The sequence below is a fragment of the Mesoplodon bidens genome (assembly GCF_964165515.1).
Source record: "Mesoplodon bidens genome assembly, chromosome: 9".
In the NCBI taxonomy this organism is placed as follows: domain Eukaryota; kingdom Metazoa; phylum Chordata; class Mammalia; order Artiodactyla; family Ziphiidae; genus Mesoplodon; species Mesoplodon bidens.
The window spans coordinates 93,670,405-93,691,516 of NC_138166.1; the positions used below are offsets into that span (position 1 = coordinate 93,670,405).

At 51.9% G+C, this 21,112-nt stretch overlaps 1 protein-coding gene across 2 annotated transcripts; it reads left to right on the forward strand.

Moving 5' to 3' along the window:
- The first annotated feature begins 1,191 nt into the window (after positions 1-1,191).
- On the forward strand, positions 1,192-17,225 carry ADCK2 (aarF domain containing kinase 2). 2 transcript variants are annotated; one of them, XM_081244708.1, is made up of 8 exons: positions 1,214-2,500; positions 4,285-4,431; positions 6,575-6,703; positions 7,712-7,807; positions 10,639-10,890; positions 12,262-12,390; positions 13,236-13,289; positions 16,817-17,225. In XM_081244708.1, exons 1-8 carry the CDS (start codon positions 1,568-1,570, stop codon positions 16,955-16,957), a joined length of 1,881 nt encoding a protein of 626 aa, XP_081100834.1. In that variant the 5' UTR covers positions 1,214-1,567; the 3' UTR covers positions 16,958-17,225. The 2 variants fall into 2 exon arrangements, with proteins under 2 accessions (XP_081100835.1, XP_081100834.1); XM_081244709.1 differs by lacking the exon at positions 13,236-13,289 and having other exon boundaries at positions 1,192-2,500.
- The last annotated feature ends 3,887 nt before the right edge of the window (positions 17,226-21,112 follow it).

Here is a 21,112-nt window from a genome sequence, read left to right on the forward strand (position 1 = left end):
GAGGATCCCACATGCCGCGGAGCGGCTGGGCCCGTGAGCCATGGCCCCTGAGCCTGCGCGTCCGGAGCCTGTGCTCTGCAACGGGAGAGGCCACAACAGTGAGAGGCCCGCGTACCGCAAAAAAAAAAAAAAAAAAAAAAAGTATTGGTTGAATGAATGAATGTTCTTTCCGGAGCCACTCCCCAAGATCCAAACACGTTCCCCAAATCGGGGCAGACAGGGACTCCAGCCGTCCAAGGACAACGCTCCTAACCCCCGCCCTCAACCCCCCCCCCCCACTTCTCGCTCAGCTGAAAACAAGACCCGTGTTCAGGAACCGGTTTTCAGTTCGCCCAGCGTTTCCGCGTTTCCGCGCTCTTTGTAACGAAAGCTAAGGATGTCAGTGGAGAGACAGACGCGCAGCGGGGAAAGGGGGCATGGAGGGCGCGTTGGCCTTTTGGGTTAATTCTATTTCTGGGACTCCAAGACGCGAGGGCCGGGTGAGCCTCGGCCGCAGTCCGGCTCGCGTCGGCTTTAAGGGGCGGTCCCCGAGCCTGCGGGCGGGCGGTCCCGGAAGACGCGGATCCCGCGGCCTCCGCGTCCGGATCCCCGGTCCTCTGCGCCCGGATCCCGGGTCCTCCGCTCGCGGACTCCCGGTCCTCCGCGGCCCGATCCCCGGCCCTCGGCACCCCGATCCCCGACCCTCTGATCCCTGGCCCTCGGCACCCGATCCCCGGCCCTTGGCACCCCGACCCTCCGATCCCCGGCCCTCGGCGCCCCGATCCCCGGCCCTCGGCGCCCCGATCCCCGACCCTCTGATCCCCGGCCCTCGGCGCCCGATCCCCGACCCTCCGATTCCCGACCCTCGGCGCCCCGATCCCTGACCCTCTGATCCTCGGCCCTCCGCGCCCCTTCCACGCCCTTGGCGCCCGGACCCCCATCGCGCGCGGAGACTCGGCTCTCTACAACCAAGCCCGACTCCTCCCCACACCGTACTCGTTGCCCGGGTCCTCGGCCGTCCGCACTGCCCCCGCCCCAGCTCTCCACTCCTCGCCCCGCCTGGCCCTTCCTCACCCCCACCCGGGCTCTCGGCGCCGCGGCCCTCCGCATGGTCCCCCCAGCCCCACCCCGCGCAGCCCCTCCGCGCGCCGGCCGGCGTGCGCGGTGACCCTGCGGCGGCCCGGCTCTGTCTCCACCCGCGCGGCCACCTCGCGCGGGTCACGTCCCCGACCTGGGCCTGGCTTGGTCCCTCCGGGGCTCAGTTCTGAAAGCCCTCGGGCCTCAGGCCCAGGCGAGGTACCCGGGAGGGAGCGGGGACGGATGGGCCAGCCCTCCTGCGACGGAGGTGGAGCAGGGTTGCGGGCCCGTGGGGCGGGGCGGCCCTGCGGAGGCAGGACTCGCAGCAGGACCCGGCAGAGGCTGCACGCACGTGGCGAGGTCTGAGCGCGCCGCGTCTCACAGCTGCCTCGCTTTCAAGTGGAATACTCAGCTGGGGCCCCGACTCAGACCAGCCTTGCGGAAAGAAGGAACGAAGATGGGTGCTCCTTAGGTGGAGGCAGGCAGCCTGGACCGCGACCTCTGGGAGAGCATGGTGACCCCCTGGCGCTTCTCTGTCAGGGTCTGCTTGTCGCACCTAAGGGGCTTGGAGCTCAGAAAGGGCCTCGGCCTTCTGAGACCCTCTGGGTGCTGTCGCAAGGCTAGACTCTGTTGGCTTCTGCTTGGCACTTTGCCCAAACTCATCTCAGCCTCTGAGGACATTGGCAAGGGGGGCCCTGAGAGCTTGTGTCTGCAAAGGACCAGTTGGAGTGACCTGGCTGAAAACGGGCCACTGGAGAGGGTCCCCCCGGAGCAGCGGCTAGGCTGCCTCCTTCTGCACTTGCGGATCTGGCTCCGGGCGGGGGCGCTCTTGGTGAAATTCTTCCCCCTCCTTCTACTCTACCCCCTCACCTACCTGGCTCCCAGTGTCTCCAGGCTCTGGCTCCACCTGCTTCTGAAAGCCACCGAGACCTCCGGTCCAACGTACATCAAACTCGGCCAGTGGGCCAGCACCCGACGTGATCTCTTCTCAGAGGCTTTCTGTGCGCAGTTCTCCAAGCTGCACGTCCAGGTGACGCCCCATCCTTGGACCCACACTGAACACTTCCTACGGCAGGCCTTCGGAGAGGACTGGGGGAGGGTCCTTTGCTTTGAGAAGCAGGAGCCTGTGGGTTCCGGCTGCGTGGCCCAAGTGTACAAAGCACGTGCCAATCCTGCCTTCCTGGAGAATGACAGCATCCGGAGACTGGCCACAGCCTCCAGACTGCAGCTTTCTTCGGAAGCTGGGAAAGTCCGGGGGCTGGGAGAGCTCCTTGGACACTTGGGGAAGGACTGGAGGCCTCAAGGAAGTCTTGCCGACCAGTCATTTCTAGAAGGGCTGCTCTTCCCTAAAGCTGACCTGGTTGGATCGAATGCAGTCTTGTCTCAGGCTTCGGGACTCGCCCATGGACCACAGCCAGATCACCTCATCCCCGTGGCCGTGAAAGTAAGTGTTCTGATGTTTGCAGCCAGGCCCTTCCCATCTCTAAAATCTCACCAACTCCACGGAGCTGCCCAGATCAGGAAGTCCCCCTTTGCAAGTCACCCCACATTGCCTTCCATGGATTTCTTTTAGCTTGACCATTATCTGAGTGCCTATGATGCGCACGCTGTTTGATTTCTTGGCTTGAAGGAGTGGTGATGCGAATGGTCTGAAAGAGGAAAATGAAGAGGGTTTGGAGTTGGCTGCCGCTGTGGGTGGAGGACCCACCATTCAGCTGACCTCCTGCTCTGGGGTCAGGATAGATCCGAGACAGACTGTGTTAGGTGTGCTGTGGTGAGCCCAAGAGGGTGGCGTTCATTTTACAGAAGTGGTTTCCTTCTCTATTTCCAATCACCCCTTCCTGGGCTCCATCAACTCTTCTCTCCACACCTTTCCACCCCTGTTGAGCACGTCCCCAGGAGAACTGGCAGATGCTAGTAGCAAATACCCTGGTGCTGTCTTTTACCCCCTCAGATAAAACCCTTCCAAGGGTGCCTCACTCAGACCTACTGAGTTATACTTTCCAAGGGAAGAGCCTGGGCCTGGCTTTTTATAAATGCTGCAAATGATTCTCATCATTAGGCACATTTAGGAAACACTGGTCCAAAATATCTCGAAGGTTCCCTCTGCTCTGTGGGATACAAAAGGAGTGGATGCCTGCTGTATACCAGGAAACATGCCCATCACGTCAGATGCGTTGTTTAATCTTTATTAGATGCCCAAGATAGGCATTTGTTTTTCTTATATCTTTATTTATACTCCACTTTATTCCTAAAAGGGTTTGAGGTGGAGGTAGGGGCTATTGTCTGTATGGGGTTTGTTTGTTTGTTGTTTTGGCCATTCCATGCAGCATGTGGGATCTTGGTTCCCTAACCAGGGATCGAACCGGCGCCCCCCTGTATTGGAAGCATAGAGTCTTAACCACTGGACCACCAGGGAAGTCCCCTATCTTTATGTTTTAAATGATAGAACAGGAGGCTGAGAGAAGCAGCTTGTCCAGTTTCTTACAGGAAATGGGTTGCAGAACTGGAGTTTGAACTCTTTCCATCCCACCTCTGGAGTTCTGTGACTCTAGAGCAGTATTTTGCAGGCTTTGGACCACCTGACTCAGCTACCTGTACACTCAGTAAAATGCAGATTCCCAGCTCCCCTTCCAGCCAGTCTGATTCAGTACGTCTTTTTTTTTTCTTTCAGTTCGCCCAGCGTTTCCGCGTTTCCGCGCTCTTTGTAACGAAAGCTAAGGATGTCTTTTTTTTTTCTTTTTAAAAAATATTTATTTACTTATTTATTTGGCTGCAGCATGTGGGACCTAGTTCCCTGATCAGGGATCGAACCCGGGCCTCCTGCCTTGGGAGTGTGGAGTGTTAACCACTAGACCACCAGGGAAGTCCCTGACTCAGTAGGTCTTGGAGGACGTCTGGGAGTCCACATTTTCACCAAGCAACCCACGGTGACTTTTATGCTCACTAATGTTTAGGAGTCACTGATCTAAACTTACTGTATTTGGAAGGAGAAGCCCACCTATTCTTCCCAGCAAAGCTGAGTGCCATGCAGGGGAGCTGTCCTCTGAGTCTCCTCAGGAAGACACAAAGGGAGGAAGGCAGGAGCATCCTGGGCGTTGGGACTGCTTCCCCTCTGCTCTGATGAGAAGCCTGCTGACTCTCCTTCGACGGTGGGACCCAGCCCTGGCTGGGTGAACGTGCCCTCCTGATTGATCTCTCCTGTCTCACTGTGCCTCTTTTTGGCAGGTGTTGCACCCTGGCCTGCTTGCTCAGGTGCAGATGGACCTGCTGCTGATGAAGATGGGCAGCCGAGTCCTTGCACTTTTGCCAGGAATCAAGTGGCTCAGCTTGCCTGAGATTGTGGAGGAATTTGAGAAGCTCATGGTGCAACAGGTAAATTCTCTTTCCCTCAGTTGTAAATGGCACACAACAGTTTTTGCCATTAGCAGCTGCTTAGTAAATGCTGAATGGATGAGTATTTTCCCAGTGTGTTGTGGCTAATGTAGTATATTAGTCAGGATAGGTGATGCTAGCTGATATAACAAAGAATATCCAAATCTCAGTGACTTAATGCAACAATGTTATTTTTTGCTTATATGAAAGCTCCATGCAGGTGAACTGAGGGAGTGAGTGGGAGCTGTACTCCATAGTTATTCAGGGACCCAGTTTCCTCCCAAATTTGTCATCTGGGGTCAGTGTGGAATGGGGAGAGAGACCACGGAGAGTCATGTAAAGGATTCTGTGGCCAGGTCTGGAAGTGATATGTATCACTTCTTCCCAGTCTACAGGTCAGAGCTTTAATCACACGGGCCCAGTGTAACTACGAGGGAGCTTGGGGAAGGCAGTCTTCCTTAGTGTCTGGGATGAAAATGAAATGAGTCTGGGGGAACATATAGCATTATCTGTGCCACAATCAATGGCCGAACTCCAGAAGGAAAAGAAGAATTAACGAAGTCACACACTGTGCCTTTGGTTTGCTTTGTTTCTGGGGTTAATGAGTAGACAAGGACTTCCTCCTTGTCCAGGGCCCTTGGGACACCTGTTTAAGTAGCCAGACTTGGTAAACATGCTGGAGGCTCTCAGGGCTCCAAGGAGGCATCTGTGCTGGCTTCCTGGCGGTTGGCACAGAAATTGGCAGGCTTTCAGAAGCAGTGTACCAAGTCTTCATTTATGTCCTCTGATTTAGGGTTTTAAGCCCCAGGGATGCGTTTTAACGTTTAGAAAGCTTTGCTTTACACTATGGAGTTGTGTAGTTTTGATCATAAAAGAAAATTAAAACAGAGAAAAATAACTTCTTTTCTGACACCCACCTTGGCATTAATCACTCTCAGTTCTACCACCCACCTGAGCTTCAGTTCCCCTTTGAGAAGTCTGATAGGTATCATGGGATCTCATCACTTGAAGCTCAGACCTCTATAGCACACCCCATTTATCTCAAAAATCAACTCTTCCTAGCAGCTGTAGCTCTGAGTGGTCCAATCACGTTCCCAGCCTTGAAATCTTAGAGTCTGGGTGTATGTAGGGGGTGTATGTTCATTTATAAATTCATGTAACATGTATTAAGAACTGTGTTAGAAGCTGGTGAACTAAGAAAACAAGTGAGGTTTTCCTGTCCTCAAGGACAATATAGTAGGAGGAGGAGGGCTGATGTGAAATATTTGGAGAAAAAGCATGAGTTACAACAGGAGTCTCTACAGGTTCAGTCAGGTTCAGCTGAGGCTCAAGAGGGGAAGTGGTCATTCCACCCTGAGGGTCCAGGCTCCCTAGGCTTGCACTGATTCGCGAAAGGGGAGTGTTTGCAGTTGGCCCAAATGGGGGAAGAACATTCCAGTCAGGGGGAGTAAGCAAGGCACTGAGAGGGGAGGCATCTGGCAGGCTGAGATGTCCGGCACTCTGCAGACTGGGTGCAGCTGGAGTTTGGGGCAGTAGTGGAAGGAGGAGGCGCCCCGAGAGATGGACCTGGAGAGAGAAGCAGGGGCCAAACCACGGCCCACCTTGGACGTCATCCTAATGAATGCAGACTCCGTCCTGCAGGTGGGGTGGGGGGGGACACCAGCACATGGATTGGAGAGAGGGAAGATGGGGGACAGAGAGCCCAACTAGGACACCTCTGTTAGGGTTCAGGTGACTGGTTTTGAGTCACCGTGGGAGGAACAGTGGGATGGAAAAGGGGAACAGATCTGAGAGTGGTGAGGGCTGCAGAGTTGATGGCACCGAGTCTCCCATGGGTATGGAGGGTAAGAGAGAGAAGGTGTAATCTGCAGTGACTCGCAGGTGACTGGGGGCAGGGTGAACGTAAATTCAGTTTAGACAAGTTCTCCAGCGTGTCTGCTGTCTGCAGCTTGGAATTCACGTTGTGGGGTAGGGATGGGGCTCGAGACTTCTGGGGCAGCCCGAGTTTCTTGGGAGTTCTGCAGGAGAGTAGGTGGGGAAGGCAGGTGAATCTTGGGACTTGCTAGCTCTTGGGGGTTCAGATTTTGCTGTCCCTGGGCCCAGACTACCCTTTCCCTCACCTCTTCTCTCCATTTCCCTGTAGATCGACCTGCGTTATGAAGCTCGGAATCTAGAACACTTCCAGTGCAACTTCCTGAATGTGAACTCTGTCAAATTCCCCACCCCTCTGCGTCCCTTTGTCACCAGGGATGTCTTGGTGGAAACGTATGAAGTAAGACTGAGAGCTTCCCCTGGCCATGCCTTTTACTCATAGTCAGGTCGTCTCCCCTTCACAGGAAGGCCTGAGTTGGAAAAGACAAAAGCCAAGAGAGCATGTGATTACTGCCTGGGAAACTGAGAGGAGTCTGGATATGCCTGAGGGTGGAAGGCAGTGTAGCAAGGTGGCTGAGAGCCGGGTCCTGGCCTCAGACTTTCTGGATTTGGAAGTCTGCTCTGCCACTGTACTTGCTGGCTGGCTTCAGTTCCCTCCTGTACAACAGCAGGCAACCCTTCCTGCCTCGTAGGGTTGTCCCAAGAGTCAATGACACATTGAATGCAAAATGCCCTCTGCACAGAGACTGCACAGCGAAAGTGCTCAACACAGAGAAAGTGCTCAACAAGTATTCCTGTCATGGCCTTAGCTGTCTCCTGGTTCAGTCTCCTTTGTAAAGATGGTGATGAGGTCCAGAGGAGGGACCTGAATGACCCACTGTTACTAGCTGTGTGACTTTGAGCAAGTTACTTAAACTCTCTGGGCTTTAGTTCTTTTATTTGTTAATTAGGGATAACAAGATCTATCTCAATAGGCTGCTTTGACAATTAAATAACTAACCTATACGAAATGCGAAAGGCATACTGACTGGCTCCCATTTCTTCTCTCTTCTTTTTCTTTTCCCTCCTGTGAGGTCACAGAGCTCATTCATGTCCCCATTGGCTAATTCTTGACCAGAAACAAGCTCACCCTGACAGCAAAGCCTCTCTTACCTGTGGGTGGCAGTCATGGGATTTCCTCCCTAGTAAACCTATGGGACTTGTTGATACGTGTTGTAGAAGGGAAGGGTAAATAGGTTAAAGTTATCTTGTGGGTGACAGATTCATAGGGGCTCTAAGAAAGGAAAACCTCTCCGGGTCACTACCCAATCAGTGGGAAGGCCGTGCGGGTGTGTCCCCGTGGAGATGAGGAGCGGGGCAGTCGCGGGCTGTGCAGGCTAAAGCTGTTCTCTCCCCGATCTTCCCCCAGGAGAGTGTGCCTGTGTCTAGTTACCAGCAAGCAGGCATTCCCGGGGACGTGAAGAGGAAGATTGCGCGGCTGGGGATCAACATGCTCCTGAAGATGGTGAGTTCACGGCGGGGCAGGCGCTCAGCTGGCACACGGTGGAACTGTGAGTGGGAGGCGGGGGACCCTGCTCGGGCAAGCAAACTGCTGCTGGCGGGAGAGGGTCAGCTCTAGAGATAGCCAAGCTGACCCAAACGCGCCTTCTTCTGCAGCTTTCTGTTGAGCACTTTCTCCGTGTCATGTGCTGTGTCTCTGTGCAAGAGTTGGGAGGGAGACCCAGGCCCCACCCGACTTGCCTACAGTTTAGACAAACAGCCAAAGACAACCTCGGGTGTTACGTGCTATTTCATTCATTCATTCAGCAAGTATTTGTTGAGCACCTGCTATGTGCCAGGCACTGAATTAAGTGCTGGATTTACAGTTGTGAGCAAAAGAGACATAACAACAGTATTCAGGGAACATTCCCGTTCAGTGGGAAGACAGGTGGTGCTAAGTGGTTAAGTACGGGTACCCGAGGGTCACTTAGGCTGGGCCGTCCCAGCCCCAGGATTTGTTCAGGAAGTGGCACCATCTCCTCTGGGATGTGAAGGAAGTCTAGCTGTCTCCTTGGAGAGGACGGCCTGACAGTGATTATTAATGAGTTGACGCTCAAAAAAGGCTACAGTGAGCCCAAAGCACTGTCAGTTATTCCATCACCAGCAGTAACAGCCGGAACGCAGCACTGTTAGCAGCTCTCGTGTAGGAGCAAAGAAAAAAGATACACGGGCTTCCCTGGTGGCGCAGTGGTTAAGAATCTGCCTGCCAATGCAGGGGACACGGGTTCAAGCCCTGGTCCGGGAAGATCCCATATGCCGTGAAGCAACTGAGCCCGTGCGCCACAGCTACTGAAGCCCACGCGCTCTAGAGCCTGTGCTCTGCAATGAGAGAAGCCACCACAATGAGAAGCCCGCGCACCACAACGAAGAGTAGCCCCCGCTCGCTGCCAACTAGAGAAAGCCCGCGCACAGCAGCAAAGACCGAACACAGCCAAAAATAATAAATAAGTAAAAAAAAAAAAAAAAGATACTGAGATTGTTGAGGGTCTGAGCTCTTCCTGGTGGTTGGCACAGAAGAGAGTGGTCGAGGCAGAGACGGCTGGTCTAGGATGCATAGTGAGGACGAGTGCCCAGGTCTGGGGGTGCAGAATCGGGGTAGGAAGGAACCAGGCGTGTGGTCAGAGAGTAGGAGGAAAGAAACCAGGTAACCAGGGTGGAGCCGTGAGGCCCAGGCAGGTGGCAGAAGTGGGGCGGAGCTGAGAATGGGTGCGCCGAGCGGGACGGTGGTGTGGTGCAGGCAGACAGCACGGGAGGCTGTAAGCCAGACACCTGCAGAGGGCTCAGGGTGACAGGGGCTGGTGGTTGAGTGGCTCTGACTTCACCTCCAGCCCTGGGGTGCGTGGGTGTTGAGAATAGATAGCCCTCACCCAAGGGGCTCCTGGAGAAGCGGAGTTCTTGCTGGAGATCCGGGTTTCCACTGTCAGCGCAGTGGAAGCTCAGCGGGGAGAGGACTTTGTCCCCAGTAACAGGGCTCCGAGGCGCACCGTGGGCCAGAGGGGAGGGTGCAGGGGGGAGTAGCTAGGGGAGAAGCGGCGCTGAGCAGCGCTCAGGAGTCGGGAGATCACGGGGGGCTTCCAGCTTGTGGGATCAAGGACCCTAGGGGCTCAGCTAACAGCAAGGTGCCAGGAGGTTCTGTCCCAGGGTTGGGGGTCAGCTAGCCTTTGGTGACCGTATCCTACAGGTGTGCAGGCCCTGGCTTCCTCAGTTCCTGGGATTTTCACCAGGATAGCAGCCTCCCTTACCTCCAGCAGAGCCAGGATCTGGACTAGAAAGGTCCCTCTGTGACCTGCTGCCATGACCACCATGAGGGATGGGGTCTTCAGCCTGCATCCAGTAGGAGGAAGGGCTCTGTGTTGGCAGAAAGGAGTCCCCCAGGAGCCCCTCCAGCAGCAGCTGTTCTGTACTTCTGCCCTGGGTCTCTCCTTCCCCTCATAGAAGGATTGCTGGTGGTTTCTGTGATCTTTCACAGCAGGCAGATTCCTGTTCCACAAAGTCACGCCTGACTTTCCCTCCATCACAGTCCCTGGGGCTTTCTTTCCTGATTAGCAGGTTCAAAGCCATTTCTCCCAGCCTCCCCAACTCCATGTGCCAGGACGGCTGTCAGGATCACTGTTAGACTTCATTATGTGGATGGATGGAGGTAATGGAGGCGAAGTCTGATTTATGAAATATTTTTAAAGAAAGGAAGTTACATGAATTGTAAGAACTGAGAGGTTTGGGGAAAATCTGTCAACAATGACTAGATAATTTTTAATCTGAATATTAATTGCTCAACTCATAGAGTAAAAATAAGTCTCTTGAACTGCGGTTTGGTCTTTTATCATGTTCCCCTATGATTTTTTTTTTTTTTTTTTTTTGCGGCACGCCTGCCTCTCACCGCTGTGGCCTCTCCCGTTGCGGAGCACAGGCTCCGGACGCGCAGGCTCAGCGGCCATGGCTCACAGGCCCAGCCGCTCCGCGGCATGTGGGATCTTCCCGGACCGGGGCACGAACCCACGTCCCCTGCATCGGCAGGCAGACTCTCAACCACTGCGCCACCAGGGAAGCCCCCTATGATCATTTTTAATGCTCTTTACTTTGAAAATAAATTTTCTCTTGAAAACATCAACCTGGCTTGTCCCTGTACAAATTTTGAATCGATGATATCAAGCTCTGAGGCTTTATAAACGCACACCTCTCTGCCTTGTAATTCATCATCGGGAACTCGCATCACCCTGGAAGCTTTTCCACGTGTGGCCTCGTGGTGATGGGATGGTGAGGTTGACTTAGCCTAGAGTAGCTCTGATCTCTTCCCAGATATTTGTGGACAACTTTGTCCATGCGGACCTTCACCCTGGGAACATCCTGGTCCAGGGCGCCGATGGTCTTCCCAAGAGCCAAGAGGCGCAGCCTCAGCAGGTAGATGTCTGTGACGCGCTGGCGGTGGCTGTGACGCCTGCCCAGTACCCGCTGTGCCTGGTGCTTCTGGATGCCGGCATTGTGGCCGAGCTGCAGGCTGCCGACCTGAGGAACTTCCGGGCAGTCTTCATGGCCGTGGTGATGGGGCAGGTGAGACCCGCTGGGCCCTCGGGAGTCGGGGCTGAATTTTTTAGGCCCTTGGGAAACTCGGGGCTCCTCAGCGTTTGTCATTCTTGTAAATGCCTGTGTTTGCCAAGGGCGCTCCTGATGGAAATGGGTGGAGCAGAGGGAAGAAGTGGGGAGAAGGAAAGGGGGCAGGAAAATGAAGCTGCTGAAGGCTCTGTAGTCAGAACGGGCCTGTTCGAGGGGCTCATGATTTGGAATAATGGGAAGACACGCCTCCTTCCCAAATGCTGTTGTTCTCGTGGTCTCTCTTCCTTCCTCAGTAAGTGTGCAGCTGGGCCCTGGGAACGCTAGCTTCTTGACTGAATAACAGCCGCCCTGGTCTGTGCCATTTGCTACGAGAAGGTGGGGCTGGTGAGAAGCAGCAGCTCAGGGAACTTATTCTCCAGGTGTGGGAAAACACGTGATTGGGGCGGGTGTGGGGGGACATAAGTGGTTTTAACCCCTCACCCCGTGCCTCTGAGGGGCTCCAGTGGTTGAGAATTATTATTTAGCAAAAGGGACTCAGCGAAGCCTCTACTGAGTCAACCTAAAGTGCCACATCAAGGGTGACAGTGAATTCTCCAGCAAGAAAGACCCTGGGAAAGAGAAAGCTGGAAGAAAAGGCGAAATTCAGAGGAACCCCTGCTTAGGAGGCTTCTGAGGGGGCAGACCAGAGGCTTGAGCCTGAGCCAGTTTGAAAGCATCTCCTGGGCCGAGGTTCAACGCTGAGGTGCAGCGGCTGGTGAGGGGGTGGGAGGTGTTCCTCTGCGCAGGTTTGGGCAAAAGAAGAGGGTCACAGCCGAGAAGGAGGAGCTTGGGTCCTGGGCTGTAACCACCGGGGCTGCGTGGGTGCTGGGGAGGCCATGGAGGCTTTGATCAGGGGCTTCCTGGGTGGAGGAGGGGCGAGACGGCTGGAGCACAGAGGCCGGGTCAGCCGTGAGCAGGGAATTCTGTTCGGGCGGGAAGACCGCCCTCGAGGATGGTGTGGCTGGTCCAGCCTGGCGGCAGGTCCTGGTGGCTCTGGGGCAGGCAGGTTGGTCCGCAGTGCCGCGTAGCAGACACTGGCTTTGCAGCTGGGCCTGGGGGGCCTTGGAGGCAAAGGAGACAGTGTAGCTCCTTTCCTTGACTGTGCTGAGCATAGGTGGGGCCCCACTGACCAAGACAAGCTGCAAAAGACCTTGACTATTTACCAGGTATGGCGGGGCGGGGAGGTAAAGCTAAAAAAGGATGGGTGGCCAAAAGCAGGGTGGTAGAAAATTTGGGGTGGAAACAACTAGGATATGAAGAAGTTTGGGCACAGCATCTAGTTTTGTGCCCTCTTGACTCTACCAAGTTTTTTTCTTTTGCGTCTTCCAGGGCCAAAGAGTGGCTGAGCTCATCCTGCATCATGCCCGGGCCAGTGAGTGCAAGGATGTGGAGGGATTTAAGGCTGAGATGGCCAGGCTGGTGACCCAGGCCAGGAAGAACACCATCACGCTGGAAAAGGTGAGCAGGCCGCTCCAGGGGCAGGGGCCTCGGGGTGTTTACTGACCTTGCCCTTGGACACAGCAAACCACAGGTCTAAGGGAGACCTCTTCATGGGGGGAGGTCTCGAGGGGCTTGGGTTTTAAGGCAGATAAAGAACAAAGCTTTTCCTCTGCCCACATCTTTGAGATGTGAGGAGGCCCTCTGGAATCCCGGCTTTCAAGAGTGGCTCCTTGACCAGACTCTCGTGGGTGGCTGCTGGGACGGTGACATATGTAGTGCTGCATACCTGCCCCGCCCAGACCGGGGGTCAGCTGTTCTGCTGCCTTATCTCCCTGGAGCTCAGCGGAGCATGGCGGTGGGGCGAGGGAGGATGGAGGCCCCTGAGCAGACAGAGGACATACCGAGTGTTCACGCCCTCCATTTAGACCTGCAGCAGAGCCCACTTGGTATTCTGCACACAGTTCTGACAAACCTGAGTTTTCTTCCCAAGTTCATTCCCAAGTCCACACTAGCCGGAGCGAGTCAGAACAAGAGGTGGCCCCCTGGCAGTGGGGAGCGGCAGTGGGCCCCCGGCGCTGCCTGTCTTATTTATTCCGAAGTGATGTGTGTGTGTGCCGGGGGCGCCGGGGTAGAGGCCTCCAGGCTGGTCCTTCCGAGGGGTCTTTGAACTCAGCTGTGAGGTGGAAGTTGGGCTTGTGTGCGTGCAGTCCTTTCTGGGATTTGTCAGGCAGTCTGTTTCTGCTCACTGCTGTGTGTGCGTGCGTGCGTGCGTGCGTGTTTGTGGACGTGGGACGGGGCCGGCAAGGGAGAAGGGGTTCCTGGGGGCTCTGCAGCCTCTGCAGCCTCTTTATTCTGTTTTCCAGCTTCAAGTTTCCATCCTTCTCTCGAATGTCTTTAAGTTGCTGATGACTCACAAGGTGAGGCCTGGGTGGAGAGCTCGCCCTCTGGTCAGGCAGGAGGGCAGGGCTCTGGGGAAGGCGGGTGGCCTCAGGGTGGTGACAGGTACTTTTCTTATGTGAGATCTCGTTTTTTTGAAAACGCTGCATGCACCAGATCCCTGTGGTGAAGAGTGCTGTTTCTGTTTCTTGACGTCTGGCAAGATCTTTCCTTGGTCACGTTGTGATCCCACATTGGTGGGGTTTTTGGTGAAAAACTTTATGCTTTCCAAAACTTTTGACAGGTTCCATTTTAAAAATGACTTAAATATCACCTTAGGATTGGGGAAAGCTTTAATCATTGCTAGGGGGCTGGCTTGGAGAGAACCGGGAATGAACACACACTCCTGGGAGTTCAGTTGCACGGGACGGGGAGCTGGAGGGTGAGGCTCACAGCCAGCTCTGCACCAACCAGCTCTGACCTGCTCAAGTCTCTCCAAGTCTCCCCGGGGCTGCTGGGAGGGCCGGATGAGGCCGTGACAACGGTAGCGGTGTGCCGTGACTCCCCTCTACGCACCTGATTTAGCTGTGTAACATTTATGAGTACCTGATTTAATCCCCGCAATATTCCTCGAGGCCGGCACCGAGCAACTCACCCCCGGCCAGGTGGCCCCCATGGTAGTGCCCGTGCCTGCAGCCCGACTGTGGAGCCCCACTCCCAGCTGCTTTGTTCTCCAGCCTCTGGTGCTCCCACTGGCACACAGCCTTCCTCACACACTGCGTGGGACACAACGGTTACCAGCACTTTAGATGTTTGCTATTGTCATTGTGATTCTCAGGACAGGACAGCAGAGAGAGGGCCGATCAAGTACAGCCACTCTATTCAAGTGCTTCACCAGGCACTTAAAACAATTCAAAACATTTTAAATTGTGGTTAAAAAAATAATATAAAATGTACCCCTACCCATCTCCAAGTGCACAGCTCAGCAGTGTCAACCACATTCACAAAGTTGTGTAACAGATCTCTAGAGCTCTAGAATTTTCTCATCTTGCAAAACTAAAACTCTGTATCTACTGAACAAAAGCTCCCCACGTTTCTCTCCCCCCAGCCCCTGGCAACCACTGTTCCACTTTCTGTATGCATGATTTTGATGACTCTAGATTTCTCATATAAGTAGAATCATATGGTATTTGTCCTTTTGTGACCAGCTTATTTCACTTGATGTAATGTTCGTGAGGTTCATGCACTTTGTAGCAGGTGATAGGATTGCCTTTTTGTTTAAAGACTAAATAATATTCCATTGTATGCATATACTGTATTTTCTTTATTCGTTCATCCTTTGATGGGCATTTGGGCCACTTCTACCTCTTGGCTACTAAGAACAATGCTGCAATGAACACGGGTGTGCGAATGTCTCTTTGAGATCCTGCTTTCAATTCTTTTTGGATATTTACGCAGAAGTGGGATTGCTAGATCACATCGTTTCTTTTAAATTGAAGTACAGTTCTTCCCTGGTGGCGCAGTGGTTGGGAGTCCGCCTGCCGATGCAGGGGACACGGGTTCGTGCCCCGGTCCGGGAAGATCCCACATGCCGCGGAGTGGCTGGGCCCGTGAGCCATGGCCACTGAGCCTGCGTGTCCGGAGCTTGGGCTCCGCAACGAGAAAGGCCACAGCAGTGAGAGTCCCACGTACCCCCCCCCAAAAAAAATTGAAGTACAGTTGATTTACAGATGGTATTTTTTTTAGTTTTTTGGGGAAGCTCCATACTGTCTTCCACAGCCTGCACAATTTTACATTCCCACGATGAGTGTGCATTTGTAACATGCCACTTTCTCCTGATCAGCCATCTGACTCCCCAGACAAGTTTTTGGGCCTTGACTGGGACAAATACCCCTTATTTATTTATTTTTAAATATTTAAATATTTATTTTATTTATTTATGGCTGCATTGGGTCTTTGTTGCTGGTGCGGGCTTTCTCTACTTGTGGCGAGGGGGCTACTCTTCATTGCGGTGCGCAGGCTTCTCTTGTTGCGGAGCACGGGCTCTAAGCGCTCGGGCTTCAGTAGTTGTGTTATGTGGGCTCAGTAGTTGTGGCTCACGGGCTTTATTTATTTTTAATAAATTTATTTATTTTTGGCTGTGTTGGGTCTTCGTTTCTGTGCGAGGGCTTTCTCCAGTTGTGGAGAGAGGAGGCCACTCTTCATCGCGGTGCGCAGGCCTCTCACTGTCATGGCCTCTCCCGTTGCAGAGCACAGGCTCCAGACACGCAGACTCAGTAGTTGTCGCTCACGGGCTTTGTTGCTCCGCGGCATGTGGGATCTTCCCAGACCAGGGCTCGAACTCGTGTCCCCTGCATTGGCAGGCAGATTCTCAAACACTGCGCCACCAGGGAAGCCCGGCTCACCGGCTTTAGAGTGGAGGCTCAGTAGTTGTGGCAAATGGATTTAGTTGCTCCGTGGCATGTGGGGTCTTCCCGGGCCAGGGCTCGAACCTGTGTCCCCTGCATTGGCAGGCAGATTCTTAACTACTGCGCCACCAGGGAAACCTCCTTTACTTTTTTTTTTTTTTTCCAATTAATTAATTAATTTATTTATTTTTGGCTGCATTGGGTCTTCGTTGCCGTGCACAGGCTTTCTTTTTAGTTGCGGCGAGCAGGGTCTACTCTTTGCTGTCGTGTGCGGGCTTCGCACTGCGGTGGCTTCTCTTGTTGTGGAGCACGGGCTCTCGGCGCACGGTCTTCAGTAGCTGTGGCTCGCGGGCTCAAGAGTGCAGGCTCAGTAGTTGTGATGCACGGGCTTAGTTGCTCCACGGCATGTGGGATCTTCCCAGACCAGGGCTCAAACCCGTGTCCCCTGCACTGTCAGGCAGATTCTTAACCACTGCACCACCAGGGAAGTCCCCAGCCCCCTTTACTTTTAACGAAGATTATTTCCCCATGAGTCAACCTTCCATTGCCTGACCTTCTGTCCACCTGAAAAGAGATTCTTGTTCTAGGTTTAAATCCTGGCTCTACTCTTCCTCACCCAGAGGCCTTGAGCAAGTCACCACCTGAGCCACCCTGAGCCTTAGCTTCCTTATCTACTGAACAGAGATAATGAGAGTACTTTTGAGAATTAATTGGGTAATCCTCGTAAATTGTTATTACTATTAACCTGGCTCCAAAGGGGAAGAAACTCTGCTGTATTTGAGCAAAGCCGGTTGTGCTTAGTCTCAAAAAGACTACTGTGGATTTTGAAGAATGACACTTATTTAGATTTCTGGTTCCCGGTGTAGCTGTAAACTATTCACTTTAGTATTTTTAAGTCATAACACACTTACACACTTCCCCTAGAGAAGAGCTGTACACACTGCATCCCCTATATTTTCCTTAATATTTCTAGTAGGTGGGGGGTTGGCTGAGTAGATGAGATGGTGGGAAAAATGACTGGGTAGGGAAAAGAATGTTAGGTAGATGATAAAAATCACACGGGCGGGTAGACGAGGCCGGGAGTGGATGGTGACATGTTACCCAGGACACTCTCTGTATATCAATGGGCTTTGGAAAGAACCACTGTTTTTCTGTTTCAGGTAAAGCTTGAAAGCAACTTTGCCTCAATTGTGTTTGCCATCATGGTGTTGGAGGGGCTTGGCCGCTCACTGGACCCTAACCTGGACATCCTGGAGGCAGCAAAGCCCTTCCTTCTGCAAGGACTAGCGACCTCCCGCTGACTGCAGCAGTGGGTGCTTCATCTCAGCTGGAGGCCACTCCCAACAGCCTCTCCTGTAGCAGCTTGAACATTCTAAAATTGGGATTGTGGAAGACCTGCCACTGCTTTTCACTCTGATTTGGTTTCAAGCATCTGTGTTAAAAGCTTTGGGTTAGTTGGGGAAGTAAAGGGAAAGAAGGTCCTCTCAGTTCAGTCGTGGAAGCTGGGCCTGGTGTCAGGGAGACAATGTTCTCTGAAGGAGGACGAATAAACTTACTTTGTTTTCTGGTTTTTCCCTCTTCTCATGTTAACCCTCTATACTCCCGGATCAGGTGGGTCCTGCTGGTTGTTTCCAGACTCTGATATCTAGGTTAGAAAATGTCATAGACTCCCGTAGACCCATGGCTTCCAAATGTTTTTTGTTTTTTGGTTTTTTTGGTGCATTGCTTGCGGGATCTTAGTTCCCTGATCCGGGACTGAACCCGGGCCCTTGGCAGTGAAAGCACAGAATCCTAACCACTGGACCGCCAGGGAATTCCCCACTGTATTTTGTGTTTTTTGTTTGTTTTGTTTCAATTTTTTTGTGTGTGTGTGCGGTACGCGGGCCTCTCACTGTTGTGGCCTCTCCCGTTGTGGAGCACAGGCTCCGGACGCGCAGGCTCGGCGGCCATGGCTCAGGGGCCCAGCCGCTCCGTGGCATGTGGGATCTTCCTGGACCGGGGCACGAACCCGTATCCCCTGCATCGGCAGGCGGACTCTCAACCACTGCGCCACCAGGGAAGCCCCCAAATGTTTTGATTATGTGACCTATTGGTAAAAAGTTGCATATATTTATATATACATGCACATATATAATTTATAAGTTTTATACAGGTGCTACCATCACTAGCCAATCTCTGGAGGCACAGCCTTCACTTAGGGGAGGTTTCACTGTATCTCAAATTATCCTCTGGACAATTTAAAATATTTTTTGCCAACCTCTTGCTAAGTTGTATTATAAGGTAAAAGGAAAAAAAAACACAATGATTAATGGTTAATGTGACATACTAGAGATAGGAACAGAATCAGCTCTGCCGTTCTTCTTAAAGATCCCCTGCGCTCACATATTAGCATTTAGATTCTGGTTTTTCTGAGCAATGTTCAGGCCCTTGTGCATTTGCCCAGGGTTAATTTCGGTTAATATTAATATATAGATAATATAATAAATACATTCTGTTAACCAGGACTGGAAATCCACGGTAGCACCTAGTGACACTCCAGCAGTGAAGGAAGGGGTGGCGGCCACTGCCGCCCTCTGCACTGGGCTCATCTACGGACTATTCTCTCAAAGCTGGTCTGACGTGTGTCTGGCCCACATGGACGTAGAGGGTCGCAGGGTCAGCTTGTAGAGTGGATATCAGTAAAGCTTAATTTCTTGTTTTTGATAAAAATAATATTTTCCCCACATTCCAGTGGATTCTCCTGCTTGTTTTGGAGACCACGGCTCTAGACAGTGAGTGGAAGCTCAAGCCTCCCTGCTCTCTAAAAGTCCTGCTCTGACCACAGGACTAGATCCTTTCATTCTTTCCTTCTTAAGGATAAAGGTTCTGTCTTTTAGGGAACAACTAAGGTTTAGTTGGACAGATTCCTTTGGCGCAGTTTTTTTTTTCAGAGGGGTGGAGATGTTGTTTGTACCTTCCAAGTCTTGAGGGGAGGGCATTCAAATCAGGTAGTGAGGTGCTGGGGGGCTCCAGGCAGCCCTGTTCAGCTCCCTTCTCATGGGCAAGCCAGCCAGACATACGGCCCTTGTGCCAAAGGCACATACACTTACACTGTGGGGCGAGAGAAGGGGCCACTGACACAGAGCAGGTGTCTCCCTGAGCGAACACCAGCACCACTGAGCCTTCCTTTAAAGCCAATGGATTCCATCAACCCACTGTGACATGTATTAGTTATCTATCACTGCATACAAACTACCCCCAAATATAGCAGTTTAATACGACTATACTTGTTACCTCATAGTCTCTGCAGGTCAGAAATGTGGGTGCAGCTCAGCCGGTCCTCTGCTTAGTCTTGCACGCCTGCAGGCATCTTGGGGCTCCACTGGGGTGTTTGATGCCAAGCTCACTCATGTAGTTTCTTGTGGGCTGTTGGACCAAGGGCCTCAGTTCCTCAGGAGCCATTACAGCAGCAACAGAAAATAAACACAGGCTGGATTGAAGAGGAGAAAAATGGTTAATGGTTGTGCTTTAATACAGATAATTTGCTGATTTTTAAAATAAGTATCTTAAAAATGCTAAACTTGATTTATACGTTCATCTTCATAAGGAGAAAAGGCTACTTCTTGGGTATAAGTTGATAAAGTGGCCAGCAGGGCATCTCTCTGAAGGAAGATCACAGCTCAATCCCACTAAAGTAGAAAGAACAAGGTTCATTTCTGTGTTACTAAAACCACTGGAAAGATAAGTTCCTTTCTTTACAAGGCTTATAGGGAAAGGGAGATCAAGCAAGCCTTTAAAAGTAGAAAATTAGGGAATTCCCTGGCGGTCAGTGGTTAGGACTCGGCACTTTCACCGCTGTGGCCCACGTTCAATCCTTGGTCAGGGAACTGAGAACCCACAAGCCTTGCAGCGAGGCCAAAAAAGCCCCCCCCCAAAACCAAAAACCAAAAAAAAAAAAAAAAGGTAGAAAATTAAATAAACATGAAGTTGTGTAAACAAGTTTTTTTTTTTTTTTCCTTCCTCATCCCCCTGCAGTGTTCTCTATTTCTAGCTATGGGATAGATTTTTGATTTGGGGTTAGATGCTATAATGTTGGGCCATTTAGAGTCTGTCCTCACAGTTTGAATCTGATGCATGTCGAAGCTAAGAGTTCAGTGTCTGGGCTTGGCATCCTTTCCCTCACCTTCTAAAATGCATCCATTCAAATAGTGTGCTTATCTGAGAACCAAAAAGAGGGTCGTCATGCAACCTGCAAAAGGCAGTCAGGGATATTTGCCCTTGGAGTTTTTAGAGCATGTCTGCAAAACAAATATGCGTTGCTGTTACATAGTCAAAATAGTTTACTGATTGGGACCCTAAACTTTTTATAGCAAAAAATCAGAATTTGTGATGCAAAACATTAGAGCTAAGGACCCCACAAATGGTCTATAGAACAATATTGCTTTAAATACAAGCCAGCATTAAAGTTAAAACTTTTTATTTTGTAACTCAGCAAGAAGGGGAAGGTAAATGAATTTTAGTGTACCTGAAAAGCTTTTGCTGCCAGGAAAGGAAAGTATTAACAAAGCAATAAAAAATTTCTGAGCACACGCTGTGGGCCAGGTACTCTGTTAAATGGCTGATGAAGGGCACTGAGGCTTGGAGAAGTGACTTGTCCAAATTCATAGAGCTAATTGTTGGCAGAGCTGAGGTTTGAACTCCAGATCTTCAGACTCAAGTTCTCTGCTTTTTTGTGTGTTTACGCTGTGCTTTTTTTTTTTTTTTTTGGTGGCCTAGGAATCACAGCATTGTGCTTTCCTGGGAGCAAGGCAGGCAGCTGTATAATATGGGCAGAGAGCTCCCTTAGGAAGGATGGAAAGCCCTGTCCTCCCAATTCGTGAATTTCCTATCTTAGTGATTTGTATATGTCACTAGGAAGGGTAAGCGGTGAATGGTAGCCCAGAGAAAGCCACACTATTGCATGTCAGCTGGGAAGTCAACTTGCACCCAGAAAATAGTAAATTTTTTCCTATAATTTATATACTTAGAAGTTAGGAGGGCAGGAAAAGGCAGGGTGTGGGGGGGATGAGTCCTACAGGACCAGAGGTCAGTCAGTAAGTTCTTCAGAAGGGCATCATAGTAATCATAGCTTTATGTAAGCCTCTCTCCAGGGAGAGGGGTTTCCAGTTACAGGGCACATGGAGGCCCATATCTTGCCACAGAAGTAGTGTCAGTTATATTCAATGCACTCAAATCCCTAAATTCAGGTCTACATTTCTCTCCATAAGTTTCCTATTTTTCATGCTTATGACTCAGTGTGAAGTCTTCAGTGCTTGGCAGGTGATCCATTTCAAATCGAAATCTCCAAGGTGTGAGGCTGGCAGGTTAAGTTTATAATTTAATCAAATTTGTAAGTTCTTAGGAAAACTATAACCCATAAGTGGGGACCTTAAGAATTTGGGGGGCTTCCCTGGTGGCGCAGTGGTTGGGAGTCCGCC

Coding starts and splice junctions, on each gene's coding strand:
- ADCK2 (XM_081244708.1), top strand. CDS start 1,568: ATGGTGACCCCCTGGCGCTTCTCTGTCAGGGTCTGCTTGTCGCACCTA. Junction 7,808..10,638: donor TCAACATGCTCCTGAAGATG/GTGAGTTCACGG, acceptor ATCTCTTCCCAG/ATATTTGTGGACAACTTTGT. Junction 10,891..12,261: donor TGGCCGTGGTGATGGGGCAG/GTGAGACCCGCT, acceptor TGCGTCTTCCAG/GGCCAAAGAGTGGCTGAGCT.